The following is an 18,648-nucleotide window of genomic DNA, read 5'->3' as shown; positions in this document are numbered from 1 at the left end:
ATTTGGGTGGGTTTCTTGTTTCATTTATTTTTGTGTGTGCTTCATTAGCTAAATAGCAGATATATTCAGTTAATTTTAACTTATGTTTTTGGCATACCGATTATGTGCAGAGTGTGAAAAGTTTCGATTAGGTACTAATCCACCAGTGTAAGTTTTGACCCAATTGGATGAAAATAGGTGTGAAGTAGGATCGATTTAACTAGCACGCTTGGTAGATGAATTTATGTATATTGAGTATGTGCTGTGAGGTCCTTTTATATTTAATCTTTATAACAACTGTGCAAGGTGTTGACATAATTAGTTCTGTTTTACAAATGACAACATTAAGGCAAAAAGAGGTTAAGAACCTTGCCCGGGTCACTAGTAAGTGCAGAGCAGAGATTAAAACCCAGTTTTCCTGACTTCAAAGTTAAGAAAATTACTGTTACTTATAAATGAAGTTTATGTATTTTGGATATTCTTTCCAACTTTTTAGGCAGGTCACACAGAGAAGGGCCCAGTTGGCTTGGGGGCTGTTTCTTCTGCTGGGACAGGAAAAGATACAGACTTCTAAAAGTTCTCAAAGTAGTAATGTTTGTTCAGTGATCTAGCCACACTATATGCAGAGCACATCTCTGTTACATGAATCTGTTACCTTCCATTGGAAAATTGTAAAGATTGCCCTCAGAAAGTTTGTCATTTAGTTTTAATGAATTTGTGCTTAAGAATGCAGAGAGAGGAGACAGCTGGGTGACTCAGTCGGTTGTGTGTCTGACTCTTGATCTAGGCTTGGGTCTGGATCTCAGGGTCGTGAGTTTAAGCCCTGGGTATGCTGGGAGTGGAGCCTACTTAAAAAAAAAAAATGCTGAGAGATTTGTGAGCCCATTTGAAATAGTGTTACCTTTTTTCCTAAACTTACATTGTAGATTTTTCTAGTACAAATTGTGTCGTATCCATATGTTTTACTTTACAGTTGGAAGTTTCCTGGTGGCCAGAATGATCTCTCTCTCTCTTTTTTTTAAAATTTATGTATTTGAGAGAGAGAGGGAGACAGACGGGGGATGAGGCAGAAGGAGAGAATCTTCCAGCAGACTCCTAGTGGAGCACGGATCCCATCTTAGGGCTCGATTTCACAATCCATGAGATCATGACCTGGGTGGAAACCAAGAGTTGGGCACTTAACTGACTGAGCCACCCAGGTACCCCAAGAATGATCTCATTAACACTTCCTTATTCTTGCTGGTATCAGAGAGAGGTACTGCATTTAAGGTTTCCACAGAAAGAACCAGTATTCTAAGACTGCTATTTGTGAATGGGCTGCTGAAGACAGCTAATTTTGGTGGAATTTTCAAATATATTTATAATATATAAAAAAGGGAATTTAGTGTGAATCAGATTTAAATTATTCTTTTTAAATACAGTTATTAATGAAAGCTCTTCTTTGGAATGTTTTAGACTAGCTCCAGCCTTGTCCATCACAGCTTGTCATAGTTGTTATTTCACACATGAGGCAGTCATATTCATAGCTCTGATCATGGGAACTTTTTGTTCTCAGTTTCTTCTTTCTTATTCCCTAGGGAATCTTAATGAAAATTTTGAGAAACAGGGCGCCTGGGTGGCTCAGTTGGTTAAGCGACTGCCTTCGGCTCAGGTCATGATCCTGGAGTCCCGGGATCGAGTCCCGCGTTGGGCTCCCTGCTCGGCAGGGAGTCTGCTTCTCCCTCTGACCCTCTTCCCTCTCGTGCTCTCTGTCTCTCATTCCCTCTCTCTCAAATAAATAAATAAAATCTTTAAAAAAAAAAAAAGAAAATTTTGAGAAACAGTGGCTCTTCCTCCACTAGAAGTTTCAAGCTTTAAGGGGCCTGTTGATTTTGTATTTGCTTGTTAATATGGGTTGTAAGTCTTAAAAGTGAATACCAGATATAGAATGAAGATAAGGAGCTTCATAGTTATGGTGGCAATTAATTTGATTTCAACCACAATTAAAATTTAGAAGGAACCTTTATCTTAGGTGTTTTTGAGACAGTCTCAAAGGTGGTCAGCTTTACTGTAAAGTTACTTGATAAATCTAGATATTACTAGAATTTCAATGATTCTAAGACACTTTTCTCCCACATTTAACACTTCTAAATTTAGGATGTATTTAAAAATCATTGGCTTCTTAGAGTCTATGAAATACAGTAGTTAGGATATTAGTTCTGCTGCTGTAACAGAGAAATCCAAAATACTAGGGACTTTAATGAAAGAGAAGTTTCTTGCGTTAAGAGTCCTGGAGGCAATCCAGGGCTGGCCCTTCCTATTGTGTTACTCATCCTTAACATGTAATTTGTGTCTTGTGGTTCAGTATGACTGCTTCAGCTGTCATCATCATGTCTGCCTTCCATCCTACAGGTTGGAACAGGGAGACTGTTCCCCTTGCTTTTGAGGCTAGTCCTGAAAGTTGCATCCATCATTTCCACTCCATTAATCACAGTGGTCACAGTCCAGCTGCAGAGGACTTTAGGAAATGTAGTCTGTCTTTATTGGGGACCATATGCTTAAGTGAAAATTCTGTTACCAAAGAAGAAAGGAAGAATTGGCAGACCACTAGCAGTCTCTGCCACAGTGGTCAAACATTACTTTCTGCCCAGTGTTTATGATTAAACTATACATAAAATCACCTGGCAATAATAATAGAAATAGAAGTTGTAAGAACTGAACTTGAAATAGATTTGTAGGCACCTGGAAAATACTCTGTAGAATGATCAGAACTCTCTGCTTACCTTTCTTTTCTTCACTGTGAATTGAAAAGAAATTCTACAGAAGACCTTATTTTTTTTTTTTCCAGAACATTATGCTTTTTTTCAGCGGTAGATTCAGGAACCCTGAGAAGAAAGCTTTTCCTCATCTTTATTATTATGTAAAAGACATTCTTTAGGAGTAATTCTCTATAATTAGTACTCAGTGTGCTTAATTATTTTGATAAATAATTTTGATTTAGTTTAGGGATTAAGATCTTTAACCTTTAATGCTGTATTAGTATGAGTGCTTCTTTAGTGCATTATAAGGAAAAGGGAAGGAACAAGATAAAAGGAGGTTAAATAAAGAGAAGTACAATCAGGATGATTTTGATGCGGAATGGGAGAGTGTGTATTTCCTAAGTCACTCCTAATATATGTACAGAGATGTTAACAGGCATTTATAACTCATTATGATTAAGAGTTGTGATGGGTACTGTAGGACAAAGTAGGCATGGCATCCAGCCCAGTTAGGTGGTTCTGACATTTTTATGTTTAATAAGGTGGCGGCTCTAGCCAACAAGAAATGCAACCCCTTCAGGATTCTAATTGAGATAGGGCTTTATCTTAAAATGTAGGTATACAGGGCATGGTGTTTCTTTTTTATTCTTCCAGGAAAACTTTTCTGGAAAAAGTTTTCATTGATGGCTCCGTTGGGTGGGTGTCTGGTTCTTGGTTTCAGCTCAGGTCATGATTTCAGGGTCCTGGGATTGAGCCCTGTGTTGGGCTCTGTGGTCAGTGGGGAGTCTGCTTGAGGAATCTCCCTCTTCCTCTGCCCCTCCCCTGCATGCACACTCTAACTCTCTAAGATAAATAAATCTTTAAAAAAAAAAAGTTTTCATTGATTCTAAGATGCCATTTATTCTGATTTCTTAGATGTCAAAATGTGGGGAAAAAATGACTGCTAATGATTTTAAGAATCCTACGGTAAAGACATGTTCTGATTTTATTTTTATTTATTTATTTATTTATTTATTTTTAAAGATTTTATTTATTTATTTGAGAGAGAGAGAGAATGAGAGATAGAGAACACGAGAGGGAAGAGGGTCAGAGGGAGAAGCAGACTCCCCGCTGAGCAGGGAGCCCGATGTGGGACTCGATCCCGGGACTCCAGGATCATGACCTGAGCCGAAGGCAGTCGCCCAACCAACTGAGCCACCCAGGCGCCCCATGTTCTGATTTTAGAGAAGTTTATTTATTTATAAAAGATTTTATTTATTGGGGGGCACACATTGAGGATGGGCTGAGGGAGAGGGAGAAGCAGACTCCCCACAGAGCAGGGAGCCCAATGTGGGGCTCCATCCCAGGATCCTGGGATCATGACCTGAGCCAAAGGCAGAGGCTTAACCAACTGAGTCACTCAGGCGTCCTGATTTTAGAGATGTTTAAATGTAAAAGCAAGCATCTCTGAACTGATGAAATATAATAAATCTTTGGTGCATTTGTAGTCAATAGCTTCTTAGAGTAGAGGACTATAATAAGAGAAACTAATTATATCTGCTTATAAGTCAGTGTGCTTTAGAGTGATCTGACTCTTTATTATAAAAATGTATGGTTTTGGCCTCTCCATGCCATGAATATTGAGTTAGTAACTAGGCAACCTGGTGTCAAAATAGCTGCTGAGACCAGGGATCACCCTGATCTTTGTCCAATTCCTCATATTGCTCTTTTGTTACAAGGGGTTGGTGGTGGTGCTCTGTAGCTATAACCAACCTGAGTAATTATAGCTCTAAGATTGCATAAATGGACATTTCTTTAAATCAGTGACTTCTGTATTGCAGTCTAGGACACATACAACGTGTATGTACAAATGTGTGCACATACAACTGAAGGAAAAGTTTCACACCGTCATACTTGGCACACTACATGGGATTCATTCTGAAATAGCCTCTTCTCTTTTTATTTTAAATTTTTTTATTAGAGCACATGTGCAGTGGGGGAGGGGCAGAGAGAGAGGGAGAGAGAGAATCCCAAGCAGGCTGCACAGTCAGCCCAGAGCCCGACACAGGGCTTGATCTCACAACTTTGAGATCATGACCTGAGCCAAAATCAAGAGTCAGATACATTTTTAACTGACTAAACTACCTAGGTGCCCCCCACCTCATTATAGAAATACACTACTTTGGACTTTTAAAAAAACACGTTGAAAACAGCCAGGGATCAGAAACGTAGAAAATTGACTCTTATTTGTTTTTGTGACTTTGAGCTAGTCACTATTTCTCTTTTTAGTTTCTTTCAACCACAGTAGTTATGGTGCTAGTTCTGTTCTTGCTCTGAATGAGTGAATCTCCTGCTAGTAGAAGAAAAAAAAATATATCACTACAAATGAAACAAATATCCTTCATCTTTTTGTAGGTCATCATCGAATTTGAAATATTTAAAGTGGATACAAAACTGTTTCAGCAATGCAGACAATTAAGTGTGTTGTTGTGGGCGATGGTGCCGTTGGTAAAACATGTCTTCTGATATCCTACACAACAAACAAATTTCCATCTGAGTATGTACCAACTGTAAGTATAAAGGCTTCCATCTGTTAGTGAAATGTATTCTATTTGGAAATCTTTTGAAAACTATGTGTGTACTGAAATTTTTCTGTTGTTTGCCTTTGTGTCCTGTTTTTAAAGATCTTCTCATGGGTAAATCATACACACTTTAAAATTAACAGCTGAAGAATCAGTGAAGAGTCAGAAGGGTGATACAAGGGTATGCAAGAAGTGCTGGGAGACCAAACTCCAATAGACAAGATTCTAAAGAGTGGTGGTCTCAGTTTGGAGAAGTATGCTCCATGGCTTGGAATGAGGTGACCTTTTTCTTGATAACTTGGCCAATGAGTCATCAGTGTTTGGAGGTCTGGGATGCTTTTTGGGGTCTTGTAACTTCAGAGAAAGTAGTATGTGTTTCCACTTACTCTCCTTAGGGGATAGAAGAGGATCTCATAGAGCTGTTGTCTTAGCAGTAATGGAGCTCCAAATAGGTTTTTAAGGGCAGAGACCCGTTTTTGTTATGAGAACATTAGCAGAAGCCTTTGGGTGTCCTCTCCCACAAATGCTTTTTATCAGCTCCTTAGAAGAGTAGAGGGAAAATGGGAATAATAAAGATAATGAAGTGAGAGAGAAGAGTTAGAGTAACACTCACTTGTGAAAGAATGTGTTTGGGGATCCACTGTTTGTCCCAAGTTGGGTGATCCAACCCCGTGGTATAATTATGTTAAACACAGATGTTCTTTCGGTGATGCAGGCCGAGCTAGGGTTGGCCTGGCTTGCAGCAGTGACCACCTCTGTTGAGTTATTTTAGGAGTTATGAAGAACCTATATATAATTAATATGGGATTAGTATTGTTTGGAAGTAAAAAGGAAGAAAATGTTACTTTAGGTTAATCTTAATGAACATGAACATTGTTAAGAGGGTGAATACAGGTTAAGGGTTTGGTAATTATGTTTAATTAGAATTGACAATCTGTAATAACCCAAAGCAGACTAAGTGATTGAGGTAGGCCAAGGCTGTAGGAAGCAGGAAGGTTAGGTTTCTTGGAGGGGGAGAATTTGAAGGTATAATTAAATCTAAAATCATATTTTTGTGTTGGCCCATTTGGGGACATGGTAAGTGAAAAGTTCTGAGGTTGTGAAGGACTTTTAGGGGACTTTCAGAGATACATGAATCTTGTTTCAGAGGAGAGCTATTGGAATTTTGGCATTTCAGTCTGCATTAAAATTATTTTCTTGTAAACATGATTTGAGTCTGTGTTATGACTTTGGTCATGAGGTGTTCTATTTAAGGGGGGCTAGCGGGTGTTTCATATATGTGTTTGTATGTGGGTCTCTGAAAGAGGGTTAGGTATGACTTAAAAAAATAATCTATGTGGTTGAGAGGTTAATCACATTCATTATAATTTTCCTTGTTCTTTTTTTTTTTAATATTTATTTGAGATAGAGCATGAGCAGGGGGCAGAGGGGGAGAGGGAGACGCAGACTCCCTGCCAAGCAGGGAGCGGGTCTTCATCCCAGAACCCCAGGATCATAACCTGAGCCGAAGGCAGATGCTTAACTGCGCCACCCAGGTGCCCCTTTCTTGTTCTTATCAGGAACTGACTTTCCTTTAACTACCCCATGCCCTTGCTTCCACTCTTGTTTACATTTAAACAATCCATTAAAGCCTGAGCCAGAAAGTTAGGTGAAGCTGGGCTGATCTGAAAATGTAACATTCTTCTAGTTGGAAAGATTGCTTTTCATTTTCAATTCAGAGGAACCCATGAATTAGTGTTGGGTCTTTTTCCATTTAGCGCCATTACCTCCCATTTTCACAAATAATTTAGCACAACCAATATTAGTATATACTGAGTTCATCATGGGTTTTACAGTATTCGCAAATAAAAGCATCTAGTCACAGAAGATCTCTTCGGTCATGTGATTTGTATCCAGTAACATAAGTTTTATTCATGAAATCTCAACAAATAATCTCCCACTCTTGTTTTGGACACCTCCTTGACCTTGAGGGTTCCCTTTATTTCTCTTTCTAATGGGCTTGTTTGTAACAAGGTGCTTCTTGTCTTGAACCCTGAAAGGAAGAAGATTATCATCGATCTAGGATATTTAAATTCTAGATTAAAATGAAATGGTCTGTGAAGAATTAATTTCTTAGAAATCAAATTGAGCATTAAGATAAACTATAAACTTATTGTCTCAAAGTTTTAAACTTGAAGAGGATCGTTTTGTATAGCTCAGGGACTCTGCTTCTGTGACACCTCTAGCTTTTTTGTGGCTTTTAATCCACGCTGCTGGGGTAGAGCGGACCTCCCAGAACACATCCCCTGTCACTTTTTCCCAAGAATCATTTAGTTCATGCAAGGGTTTAGTTGGCAAGGTTGGTGTATATAAGAACCATATGACTAAGAGAGGATTAAGTTTTAGGGAAGAAATACTGCCTTTACTTAAGAGTTGTCCTAGCCCATTTTGACCATCCCCTTGCACACTAACGATGTTGTATTTTTATGTTTTTAGGTTTTTGACAACTATGCAGTCACAGTTATGATTGGTGGAGAGCCATATACTCTTGGACTTTTTGATACTGCAGGTGAAAACTTGATGTCTTTCGTGTTTTAAGTCTATAACTATTAAAGTTGCTGGTTGTCTTTTTTTGTGGACATTTTGGGAAACTAGCATATTAGCAAACCACTTGCCTTTTGTTAATACTTAGTAGGATTGAATATTATGATGGCTGATGCTTGACTCAAGAGGCAATCCCAGACCTGGAGTCGCAATAGGAGTTTGGAGTTCCTTGGGTGGGTAGTGTGGAAGGAAATAAAGTAGGGTGAGAGCAGAGTATATTAGGAGGGCTGTATTATCACTCTCTGAAATTTGAAAGCTTATTTAGGATTTGTGTCTGTATAATATATGCTTCTTATAGAGATAATTTGTTATTTTATACTACATCTGAAAATGCTTTGAACATGAACCAATACCTAGCTCACATTGACATTTGTGGTCAGCTTTTGAAATTAAAGGAATAAATTGCTTTCTTCCTTAAGTATACCCAATTCCTCAGTGTTATTTCCTCATTGTTTTAGCAGTGGCTGTGCATCTGAATTTCTGACTTCTCTCTCTGCAGTCTCTGTTATTATCAGCTTAATTAGCCAAAAGAAAATTTCAGTAAAGGTAACCTTTTTGTATTTAGGAATTTTAAGTGCTTCACTTTTTATGAGTTACTCTCTCCCTGTCCGCCAGCTGACATACTGCTCTTATGGAGTATGTTACACTGCTCATTTTGAGGGACTATCTAGATTTAGTTGGGAAGGTGAAATGGAGAGGAAGGACAGTAGTAAGCAGTTCAGTTTAGAGATCAGTGGCTTTCTAATGGTGGTTTAGGCCTTTAAAATGTTTATGAATTAAGAATTATAAGAGTAATGGTGTATTGGAGGAAACTTGGAAAATAGAAAAAATAATGACCTGTACTTCATGATAGGTGAGGGATTTTCCTGTGTTTATGTGTACCCTTGGAGGCAATTTATATGCAGAAAAAAGATAATTTATGGCCTCTTGGGGTTGAAAATTAATTTTAAATTTTATTTTTAAATTTCAAATCAGTATTTAATCAGTATTTTGTACTTTTAGCTTTAGGGAAGTAAAATAGAATAGAATTTAGTCATTTTAAGTGTTCAGTTTGATTAATTTTACTGACTAGATAGTCATGTAACCTCCACCATAATCAATGTCTATCACCTAAAAAATGTCCTTGTGCTCTTTAAGAATCCCTTTTTGATTTGGCCCCAGGCAGCCACAGCTTTGCTTTCTATCATTGTGGTTTTGCTATTTTAGAATTTCATATAAATGGAATCCTATAATATGTAGTCTTTTGTGCTTGATTTCTTTCACTTAGCATCATGGTTTTGAGATTCATCTATTTGTATGTGTCAGTAGTTTTTTCTGATTGCTGTGTAGTAGTCCATACTGTGAATCTAGCACAATTTGGTTATCTGTCTACAAGTTGACGGACATTTGGGTTCCAGTTTTAAGCTATTGTGAATAGTGGTGCTGTGCACATTTGTATACAAATCTTTGTATGGACATACTTTATATCTCTTCAGTATTTAGTTTTGGAGTGGGTAAGCCTTTGAATTTAGTTGTACAACTTAGTAAGTTTTTTATTACAGTAGTCACTTTTAAGAAATCATTCTCAAGGTGGCCGAGGGTCCTTTGATGAATATTGGTTTATTTAGCTTATGTTGACAAGACTTGAATCCCAATCAGCCTCATTTACAACTGTGTTAAATATCTTCTGGCACTTTAAACTGCATTTATAAATTTAATATATTCAGTTTTCTGTTTTAATTCAGTTTGTTTGACCTGACAAGTGAAGCATTCCCAGGCTTTTATATACATAGCCTCAGTTAGCCTGATAAGTTAGGATTTCATGTATTTATGTTTTAATTTATCATAAACAGTATTATTTATAACCTTTATAAAATTCTTAACATTTTTCAGCAAAAAAGCCCCAAGGTTAAGATCAGTTACTCAGTTACACATTTTAAATTGGAATCAGAGAACAAATCTTACCATGTTCTTTAATATGGCACATTATTTTAAATATTATAGGCACTGGGTGTTAAATAAGGATAGATTATTCCTAAATGTAACTGAAAATTAACAATAATAGTATTTGATTTATTTCATCTTTATATTAGATTCTCAATCTTTCTAGGGGTTAAAAAACATTCACTAAGGAAATGATTTTACCAGCCCAGGCAAGTTGGGGGGTTTCCACCTTCATTGTTGAGGTCACTATAAGCCAGAGTTTTTTTCCTTTTTTGACAAGCATTGGACAGTTGGGGCAGTAGGCATCCATAGCGAGTCTCTGTTTTTGATACACTTAAGGGGAGACTTGTATCCTTCTGCAGAGGCCTTAATCTCAGAGTCCCTGTCCCTGGTTCAAGTCATGCCATTAACTTAGTTTTCTTTCTGCTAAAGCTTTCATCCCCACTGAGATGGCCTCGGACTGTTTGGTTGTATTTAATCTGCTGACTTTATTTATTTATTTATTTATTTATATTTATTTATTTATTATTTATAAAGATTTTATTTATTCATTTGAGACACAGATACAGAGAGAGAGAGCATGAGCAGGGGCAGAGGCAGAGGGAGAGGGAGAAGCAGGCTCCCTGCTGAGCCAGGAGCCTGATACGCCGCTCGATCCCAGGACCCTGGGATCATGACCTGAACCAAAGGCAGACGCTTAACGACTGAGCCACCCAGGCACCCCTAATCTGCTGTCATTTTCCCCTAATTTTTGTCATTTTGTTCTGAATTCTCTTTATAGCATTCCTATCTCACCTCTGGCTACAATTCTTTATTTTTTCAGTGTGAAACAAAAACTGACAAGGGGAAACTATACTTCTCATACAAAGTCTCTAAACAAAGCTAATGGCTTATGTAGGTTTGGGAGGTGCTGGCTGCAACTCTTGACAGATTTATTTAATACCATTTAAGATCAGAGATAGGTGGATACCTGGCTGGCTTAGTCAGTGGAGCATGACTCTTGATCTCAGGGTTGTTTAAGCCTCAAGGTAGTTTAAGCCCCAGGTTGGGGGTAGAGCCCACTTACTTTTTTAATTTTTATTTTATTTTATTTCATTCTATTTATTTATTTATTTATTTATTTATTTATTTATTTATTATTTATTTATTTTTTTTTAGAGAGAGAGAGAGATAGAATGAGCAGAGGGGGAGAGAGAGAGAGAAGCAGATTACCTGCTGAGCAGGGAGCCCGTCATGGGGCTTGATCCCAGGACCTAGAGATTTTGATCTGAGCCGAAGGCAGGCACTTAACTGAGCCATCCAGGCGCCCCCTATATATATATTTTTTTTTTATTAATTTTTTAAGATTTTATTTACTTGTCAGAGAGAGAGAGAGAGAGAGAGAGGGAGAGAGAGATTAAGACTGAGCAAGCAGGGAAAGCAGCAGGCCGAGGGAGAGGGAGAATCAGGTTTGAAGCTTGATCCCAAGACCACGACCTGAGCCGAAGGCAGACACTTAACCGACTGAGCCACCCAGGTGTCCCTAGAGCCTACTTAAAAGGAAAAAAAAAAAAAAGATCACAGACAGGACTCTGTCTCTTGTCTCACAGCTTTTATTTCTGTCTGTGTGGTCACGACACTAAATTTTTGTTCATGAGTTCCCCCCACAGTTATTTTCTTTTTTTTTCCTTCACATGTTGTACTATTGTGTATTTCATTCTGTATTTAGCTTTTTTTTTACTCAACATGTTTATCTTGTTAAATTGTTGTATAATTGTTGTATTGTATAATCATCACCCCACTGTCAGTTCTTTTTTTTTTTTTTTAAAGATTTTATTTATTTATTTGACAGAGACAGCGAGAGAGGGAACACAAGCAGGGGGAGTGGGAGAGGGAGAAGCAGGCTTCCCGCGGAGCAGGGAGCCCAATGCGGGGCTCCATCCCAGGACCCTGGGATATGACCCTAGCCGGAGGCAGACGCCCAATGACTGAGCCACCCAGGCGCCCCTGAATTTCATTTTAAATATGAGATTCTAAACAAGGGAAAGGTCGGCAACCCATGAGATGTATCCCTGCTTTTTTTGGCAAATGTTGGAAGTTAAGCAGTGAACTGGTATGCTGTTGGAGTAGGTATAATTTAAGACTTGTAGTCAAGACCTGACTGGGACGTAGAGTGAAATTTTCTTGATCATGTTGTGTACCTTAAAGGATGCTCAGTGATGACATTGACTCTATCAAGTGAATAACAGCTATTTGTGACATACTTAGAGGATAAATTTTAGCTGGATAAATTATGCTTGGATAATGAATTTTGCTCATATTAAGGGACTACATTCATTCTTTTTCCTTAAATGGAGATTCCAGGCTGAGGGGAGAGAAGCAGCAAGGGCATTTAGATTTGTGCCACTTAACCACGCGCACAGGGACCTCAAACGATTGCAGTAAAGGCATACTTTCAAACATACCGAGTGACTTCAAGGTTTGCGGGTGGTGAAGGGGGTAGGGGAAGTCAAGGAAGGGTGGGAGCAGGACCTGTCTTACCATCTTGGGAGCTTTTCAAACTGTCACGCTCAGTTATGCTAAATCCCCTTTGAAGGCTGTGTGCCCCCACCCAGACTCTCCCAGGCATGCCTTTGCTCCTACTGACACTGCCATACTCTGTCCCTCTTCTGTATGCAGTGAAAAACGACTACACTACGAATAATACAAGGGAAAATGACACCAAAAAGGGGAAGGGGGGGGTTTGAAAAGGTCGGAAAGCAACAGAATGGTTACAAGAAAGGGAAGCAGAGAGAACCAGTAAAATTCGAAGACTGGGCTTAGGTTCATCCAAAGGCTTCCTAGAGCTTGGTAGCATCCCAGCTCAACAAGTCTAAAGTAATTCATCATGTTACATATGGCAATAGTTATTTCTAACATATGAAAGGATGTTACAAAGGCAGACTGTGTGTGGGTGCTTAGTAGGTAGCCATATTGAACAGGTAAGAAAGCACCTGGTTTTAAAAAATTGTAACCATGGAATTTCTGCATTATGAAGAGAAAAAAAATTTACTATTTTTTTGAAGAAATGCACACTGGATATAAAATGGTGTCCTGAGAAACTGTGTTACAGCTTTGGAGGAACAGAACATCCGAGGGGTGCTGTGGACTTGCCCTTTGTCACATTTCCAGTCTTATTGCTCCTAATTCAGCTTTGACAACAGTGAAACGCTGATGGTTCTCTGAACAAAACACAGTAATTCATAATTCCCCTTCAGCCTTGAATTTCTCCCTCTACCCTCACTATCTACTGAGTCTCCTATCCAGGCACTGCCTTCTTGAGGAAGTTAACATTCTTTAAAAAAAAAAATGTAGCACTTGAAGCAGAAGTAGAGGTAAGGTAGCCTCCTTTCTGTTTATTGAACAATTTCATTTCTGATTTTTTTTCTCCTTGGGAAAGGAAAAGAAAGATATTTCTAGCTTTGAGGGTTTGTTTATTACAAATAAACAGACTGACCAATACTGCTTTGAACCTAGTATTCAAAAAAGAATGGCTATTTGTTTTCTGTCTTCATCTGAGTAGAAGGTTCATTGCATGTAACACATTGGACACTCATTTAGATGCTCTTAGTGGTGCTCAGGAATGTAGAGTTGGATTTGTTTTTGATGTGCACAAACACGGATTGATTGCAGCAGCCGAATGACTAAAAATGAAGCCCTTTTCTAGTTTATGTTAGGCTTAATTTTTTTGAAATATATTCATTCCATTTGAATAGAGAATAAAGCTAAGAAAAGGTGTGTGAATGTACTTTTTTTTTTTTTTAATAAGGCTTGGTTAGTTGCTTTAGTGTAGTATCTGTTCTTACCAGCTTTTTCTTATTTTAAAATTTATTTTTTGTTTTGTTTTATTGGAGCTTTGGTATGCAGTGTGTCAAAGCTCCAGCCAGTGTTAAGAGCTCAGGCTGTTTAGATTGAGAGAGTTACGGAGTTTTGGCTGATTTTGTTTTCTTTAAGCCCATTCTTTTCTTTTTGAATCTCTTCCATGTCTGTAATTATACATTCTACATTATAATTTAAGAAGTGAAAGTTACACTTGTAAGTGCATACCTTTAAAGCCTTTGACTCTGACCCTAGAATATTAAGAGTAATACTAGAGGTGGTGATGACGATTTTATTTTTTTGTAATCTCCTTCTTCCTTTTCCCTTTTCGTTTAACTTTTATTTTAATTTCTTTATTGTCCGAAGATAGATCCTTTATTGTCTACTCACAATGTATTGCTTATTCAAGTGGCAATTAACAGTAATATCTTTAATTATCATGTTTTGATAGCTACCCTAAATTCTTTTTTTTTTTTTTTTTAAAGATTTTATTTATTTATTTGAGAGAGAGAGAGAGAACGAGAGAGAGAGCACATGAGAGGGGGGAGGGTCAAGGGAGAAGCAGACTCCCTGTCGAGCAGGGAGCCTGATGCGGGACTCGATCCAGGGACTCCAGGATCATGACCCGAGCCGAAGGCAGTCGCTCAACCAACTGAGCCACCCAGGCGCCCGCTACCCTAAATTCTTGTATTCTCTCTCAATGCTGGCAAAAAAAAATTTTCACTGGCATACAAAATATTTAACTCTCCTTTTCTCCCCTTTAAATATTTTTTATTGTGGTAATATATAATATAGAATTTATCATTTTAACCATTTTTAAGTGTACAGTTCAGTGGCACTTAGTACTTAACCATTCTTTTAAAACATAGGATTGCTGTAGTCCTTTTTTGAAATTGGAGTGTTAAACCCTGTCCTGGCAACTCCTCCCCTCCCCTCATGGTTTTGGAAATGTATATAGATATTTTAAAAACTTTTTATCAGGAAATAATTTTCAAGCCTACAGAACAGTTGGGAGAATTATACCAGGAGCTGCCATACACCCTTTAACCAGATTTACCAATTAGCATTTTGCCCTATTTGCTTTATTATTCTCTTTCAATACAATATGCACATGAATTGTTTTTCCCTGAGCTGTTTGAGAGTAAGTTGACAGCATAGCCATTTAGTCTTAAATAAATATGTATTTCCTAAGAACAGAGACATTCTTGGTCTAACAGTAAACAACTTATGGAAATTTAACATCGATACAGAACTTGAATCCAACATCTCTATTCCAGCTTTGTCAGCTTAGCCGAATTCAGTATTTTCTGCTTTCAGTACAGGATCACGTATAGCATTTAGTTGTCATGTCTTTTTAGTCTCTTAATTTGGATCAGTTCTTCAGCCCCCCCCCTTTTTTTTTTTGTCTCTCATGACATTATTTTTATAGGATACAGGTGCATCTTTCCCTTTCCTCCCCTTATAAAACATACCACACTTTGGATTTGGTCTGTGTTTTCTCATGATTAGGTTCAGATTATGTATGGAATAGTACATTAGGGATGTGTCTTTCTCAGGATATAAATCTAGGGGCACACGATATTCATCTGCCACTCACTGATGATAGTAATTTTAATGACTCAGTCAATGTGATGTCCAGTTTCTTGGCAATATAGTTCCGTTCTTCCCCTTGCGGTTTATCAACAGTCTGTAAGACCATACAAATATCCTAATTTTCACTAGGATAATCCTCACATAGATGTGGCATCCATTGATTCTTGCCAAGTTATTTTTTTTCTTAGGCGTTCTCATTTTCATATACTGATCTTAATGCACACAGTAACTAAGCCTGTGAATATGCTTTGGTAATCATGATGGGCAGTGGATTTTGTCACCTGGGTTTCACTGAGATTTTTGTTTCCTTAGATGGTTTCACTGTGATTATTTCTTAACCAAATCTGAGTAGGATTGATTTTAACCATTTCTGTAGCAATAGCTTACTGTTTTTACTACATTGTCGTTGGGTTGCTGATGGACACAAAGATTGAAAACTACAAATTGGTAATGAAAACTAATGTATAATGGATTCATTGCTGTTTTCAGGGATTGAAATACTAAACAGAATTAGCTGAGTAAGAATGTTCATCAAGTATTTTATTACAAAATAAAATTACATTTTATTAGATTAGTAACTTGCTTTCTCAGTAATGGTCAGCGTGCTGTTGGCTGCATGCTTAATCTGTTGACTGACTCGTGATTTTGATGCTGTGAGGACACCGAGATTCAGTTGCTGACTTCTCCAATTTTTTCCCTCCAGGGCAAGAGGATTATGACAGATTACGACCGCTGAGTTATCCACAAACAGATGTATTTCTAGTCTGTTTTTCAGTGGTCTCTCCATCCTCATTTGAAAATGTGAAGGAAAAGGTGAGTTGGTCAGATACTCTTGTCCTGAAAAAGCTGACCACAGAACTTCTGTTGAGTTGTTGTAAAAAGCTTTAGAGGCTTGGGGCGCCTGGGTGGCTCAGTCGTTAAGTGTCTGCCTTTGGCTCAGGGCATGATCCCAGGGTCCTGGGATCGAGCCCCACATTGGGCTCCCTGCTCAGCGGGAAGCCTGCTTCTCCCTCTCCCACTCCCCCTGTTTGTGTTCCCTCTCTCGCTGTGTGTCTCTCTCTGTCAAATAAATAAATAAATAAAAACAATTCTTAAAAAAAAAAATAAAAGCTTTAGAGGCTTGTGGATTAATGCAGATGTATTTTTTTTAAAATACTTTTTCTCTAGTGGGTGCCTGAAATAACTCACCATTGTCCAAAGACTCCTTTCTTGCTTGTTGGGACCCAAATTGATCTCCGAGATGACCCCTCTACGATTGAGAAACTTGCCAAGAACAAACAGAAGCCTATCACTCCAGAGACTGCTGAAAAGCTGGCCCGTGACCTGAAGGCGGTCAAGTATGTGGAGTGTTCTGCACTCACACAGGTGAGGACTGTGTAGCCCCTTGTTTATTTACAGTTGGGTAGTTTCTTAAGAGTATTAGGATTCCGGGGTTATTTTTAACAGTGGTCTGCAGTGCTCAAGAAAGCTGCCCAGGAAGACTCGGACCAGCTTCATAGTATATATTCTTTTGCTAGAGGTTCTATGTTTATGGAGAAAATTACTAAGCTCTGAGTAAAACTCTTGTGTTGGTGAGCTCCCATATTGTACTGACTCATTTGTAGTAGTCAGAGATTGTGTTAAATTGTATGGGAGGGTTCCAGATTAGCACTGATTTACAAGAGATTATGTGAATGGTTCCCCCTCCCCCCCAGACACCTAAATTTTTGTATAAATGTATCGGATCTTTTCTTATCAGTTCTGACCACTGATGCTATAGTTTCTGGGGTAATTCAAATGACATAGGGAATTAGTCATAGTAATTGAGACTTTGATTTTAGAGAAAGCTGCCTTGGCTATTTCTCAAGCATGCTTTATAAAAGCATCAGTTCTTGTGTTTTTGGAGACATTCCTTCCTCGTGTGGTCGTCTCTGTCCTTCTGTCCGTTTCTGAATAATTTAACTGGAGCTCTTCTCCTAGTTTGATGGGAAACGTCAGATGCTGAGGATAGGGAACAGTGTTAGAATTTATTAAGAGTGGGAGCTATAACTGATCTGTGTGGTTTCATCTTTTCCACCCTCATGGTATTACTGACTGATTCTCCCCTTTGAGTACTGTTTTGGGGGCAAAGGAAAAAATTATTGAAATAGCACAGAAATATTTTATTCTATTGGTACTGGTGCTTTGAGATTTGAACACTGAGTAAACATGTCTAATTAGAATAGGGTAGGGCTAAAGAGGCTTCTTATAATTACATTAAATCCACGTATATTTATCATGCTTACTTGTTTAGGTAATTGCTTCTTTTATTAAGTTTTCTTAAACACTACTGGATTCTTGATTATATGTATACTAAGGCAAATGGCATATATAATTAACCTATTACGTATGTACTAGGTGTTAGTATGTATGGCCTAGACATAATTTAATAATCTCCAATTCAATGCTAGGTTGGATATTTAAAGATAACATTTTTATGCTTAGCTGGGTATTCCACATGATAACTTTCAGGTCTAAAATCATTCTCCCACCGCCAGTTTTCCTTGGCAGTTCAGTTCTATTGCAAAAGCAGGCATTTTAAAGTTCAGAAGATCTTATATCCTCTTACACACAGCACTGACTGAGATTTAAAAAGAAAAAAAGCCTGATGCTTGTGTTTTGACACCATCATCAGTAAAGTGAGAGGGTGTGTGTGTGTGTGTGTGTGTGTGTGTGTGTGTGTGTGTGTTGGAGAAGGATGTATGTTGAACATGTGCGGCAGATTATAACTAACTGTATGCATCCTTTGCATACCCCTCTCCTCCAAGTATGGGTTGCCTTTGGGGGAAATGGAGGCAAATAGACCATGTGGACCCAATTCTAGGTCACTGGTGAAGTTTAAAGAATTGGATGCTTCCATTTAAGATTTTTTACAATATGAACAGGTTTATATAGTAAGTCACTCATTTTGCAGACAGTAGGAATTTGAAAAGGTCTTAGCAACTACATTTTTCTTATCAGATTTTGACGTTTGGAAAAGTCAAAAGAGAAGATAGAAAATGGGGTGTCTGGTTGTGTTTGGGAGATAGAACTTTTCGGACTCCAGATTCTGTTTGTTGGTTCCTCTAAAACTGAACTCTATATCAGATAGTATGGGTAAAGCAAATACTTGTTTTGTTTTTAGGGGATTATCTTTGTCAGTAAGCAAGAAAGGATTTGCTTTTTATGAAGGGGTGCCCTAGTTTCTCATGGTCCTCTTCTTTTTTTCCTTTATAAAATGCTTTTCCCTTTCCACCCTCCCCTTTTCCTTTTGTATTTGACTACCAGAGTTTGCCCTGAGATGTGTAGAAAGAATTTCATAGGAACTTTACTTTTGTTTAACATCTCTACTTTGTAAAAGACGTAGAAGAAAACTTTTTAACTTCTTTGCTTCTTTTTAAGTACTTAATGTTATTTCTTATTTATTTTGTACCTTA

General features: G+C 38.0%; 1 protein-coding gene across 5 annotated transcripts in view; it reads left to right on the top strand.

Moving 5' to 3' along the window:
- Window positions 1-18,648, top strand: part of CDC42 (cell division cycle 42) — a 48,701-nt gene that overhangs the window by 25,919 nt on the left and 4,134 nt on the right. For 4 of the 5 annotated variants that reach the window (XM_025855704.2, XM_073903224.1, XM_073903225.1 and 1 more), the window contains exons 2-5: window positions 5,112-5,266; window positions 7,754-7,826; window positions 15,918-16,027; window positions 16,382-16,579. In XM_025855704.2, coding sequence (XP_025711489.1) covers window positions 5,162-5,266; window positions 7,754-7,826; window positions 15,918-16,027; window positions 16,382-16,579 — 486 coding nt within the window. In that variant the 5' untranslated portion in view covers window positions 5,112-5,161. Of the gene's footprint in view, window positions 1-5,111; window positions 5,267-5,380; window positions 5,557-7,753; window positions 7,827-15,917; window positions 16,028-16,381; window positions 16,580-18,648 lie in introns of those variants that run through there. The other variant, XM_073903227.1, reaches the window with a different exon arrangement.

Source organism: Callorhinus ursinus, unplaced genomic scaffold (genome assembly GCF_003265705.2).
Source record: "Callorhinus ursinus isolate GAN/ISIS: 27379988/994484 unplaced genomic scaffold, GSC_fseal_2.0 scaffold18, whole genome shotgun sequence".
Taxonomy (NCBI): domain Eukaryota; kingdom Metazoa; phylum Chordata; class Mammalia; order Carnivora; family Otariidae; genus Callorhinus; species Callorhinus ursinus.
The sequence above is the reverse complement of the archived record's forward strand: the minus strand, read 5'-3'. Positions and strand labels throughout refer to the sequence as shown.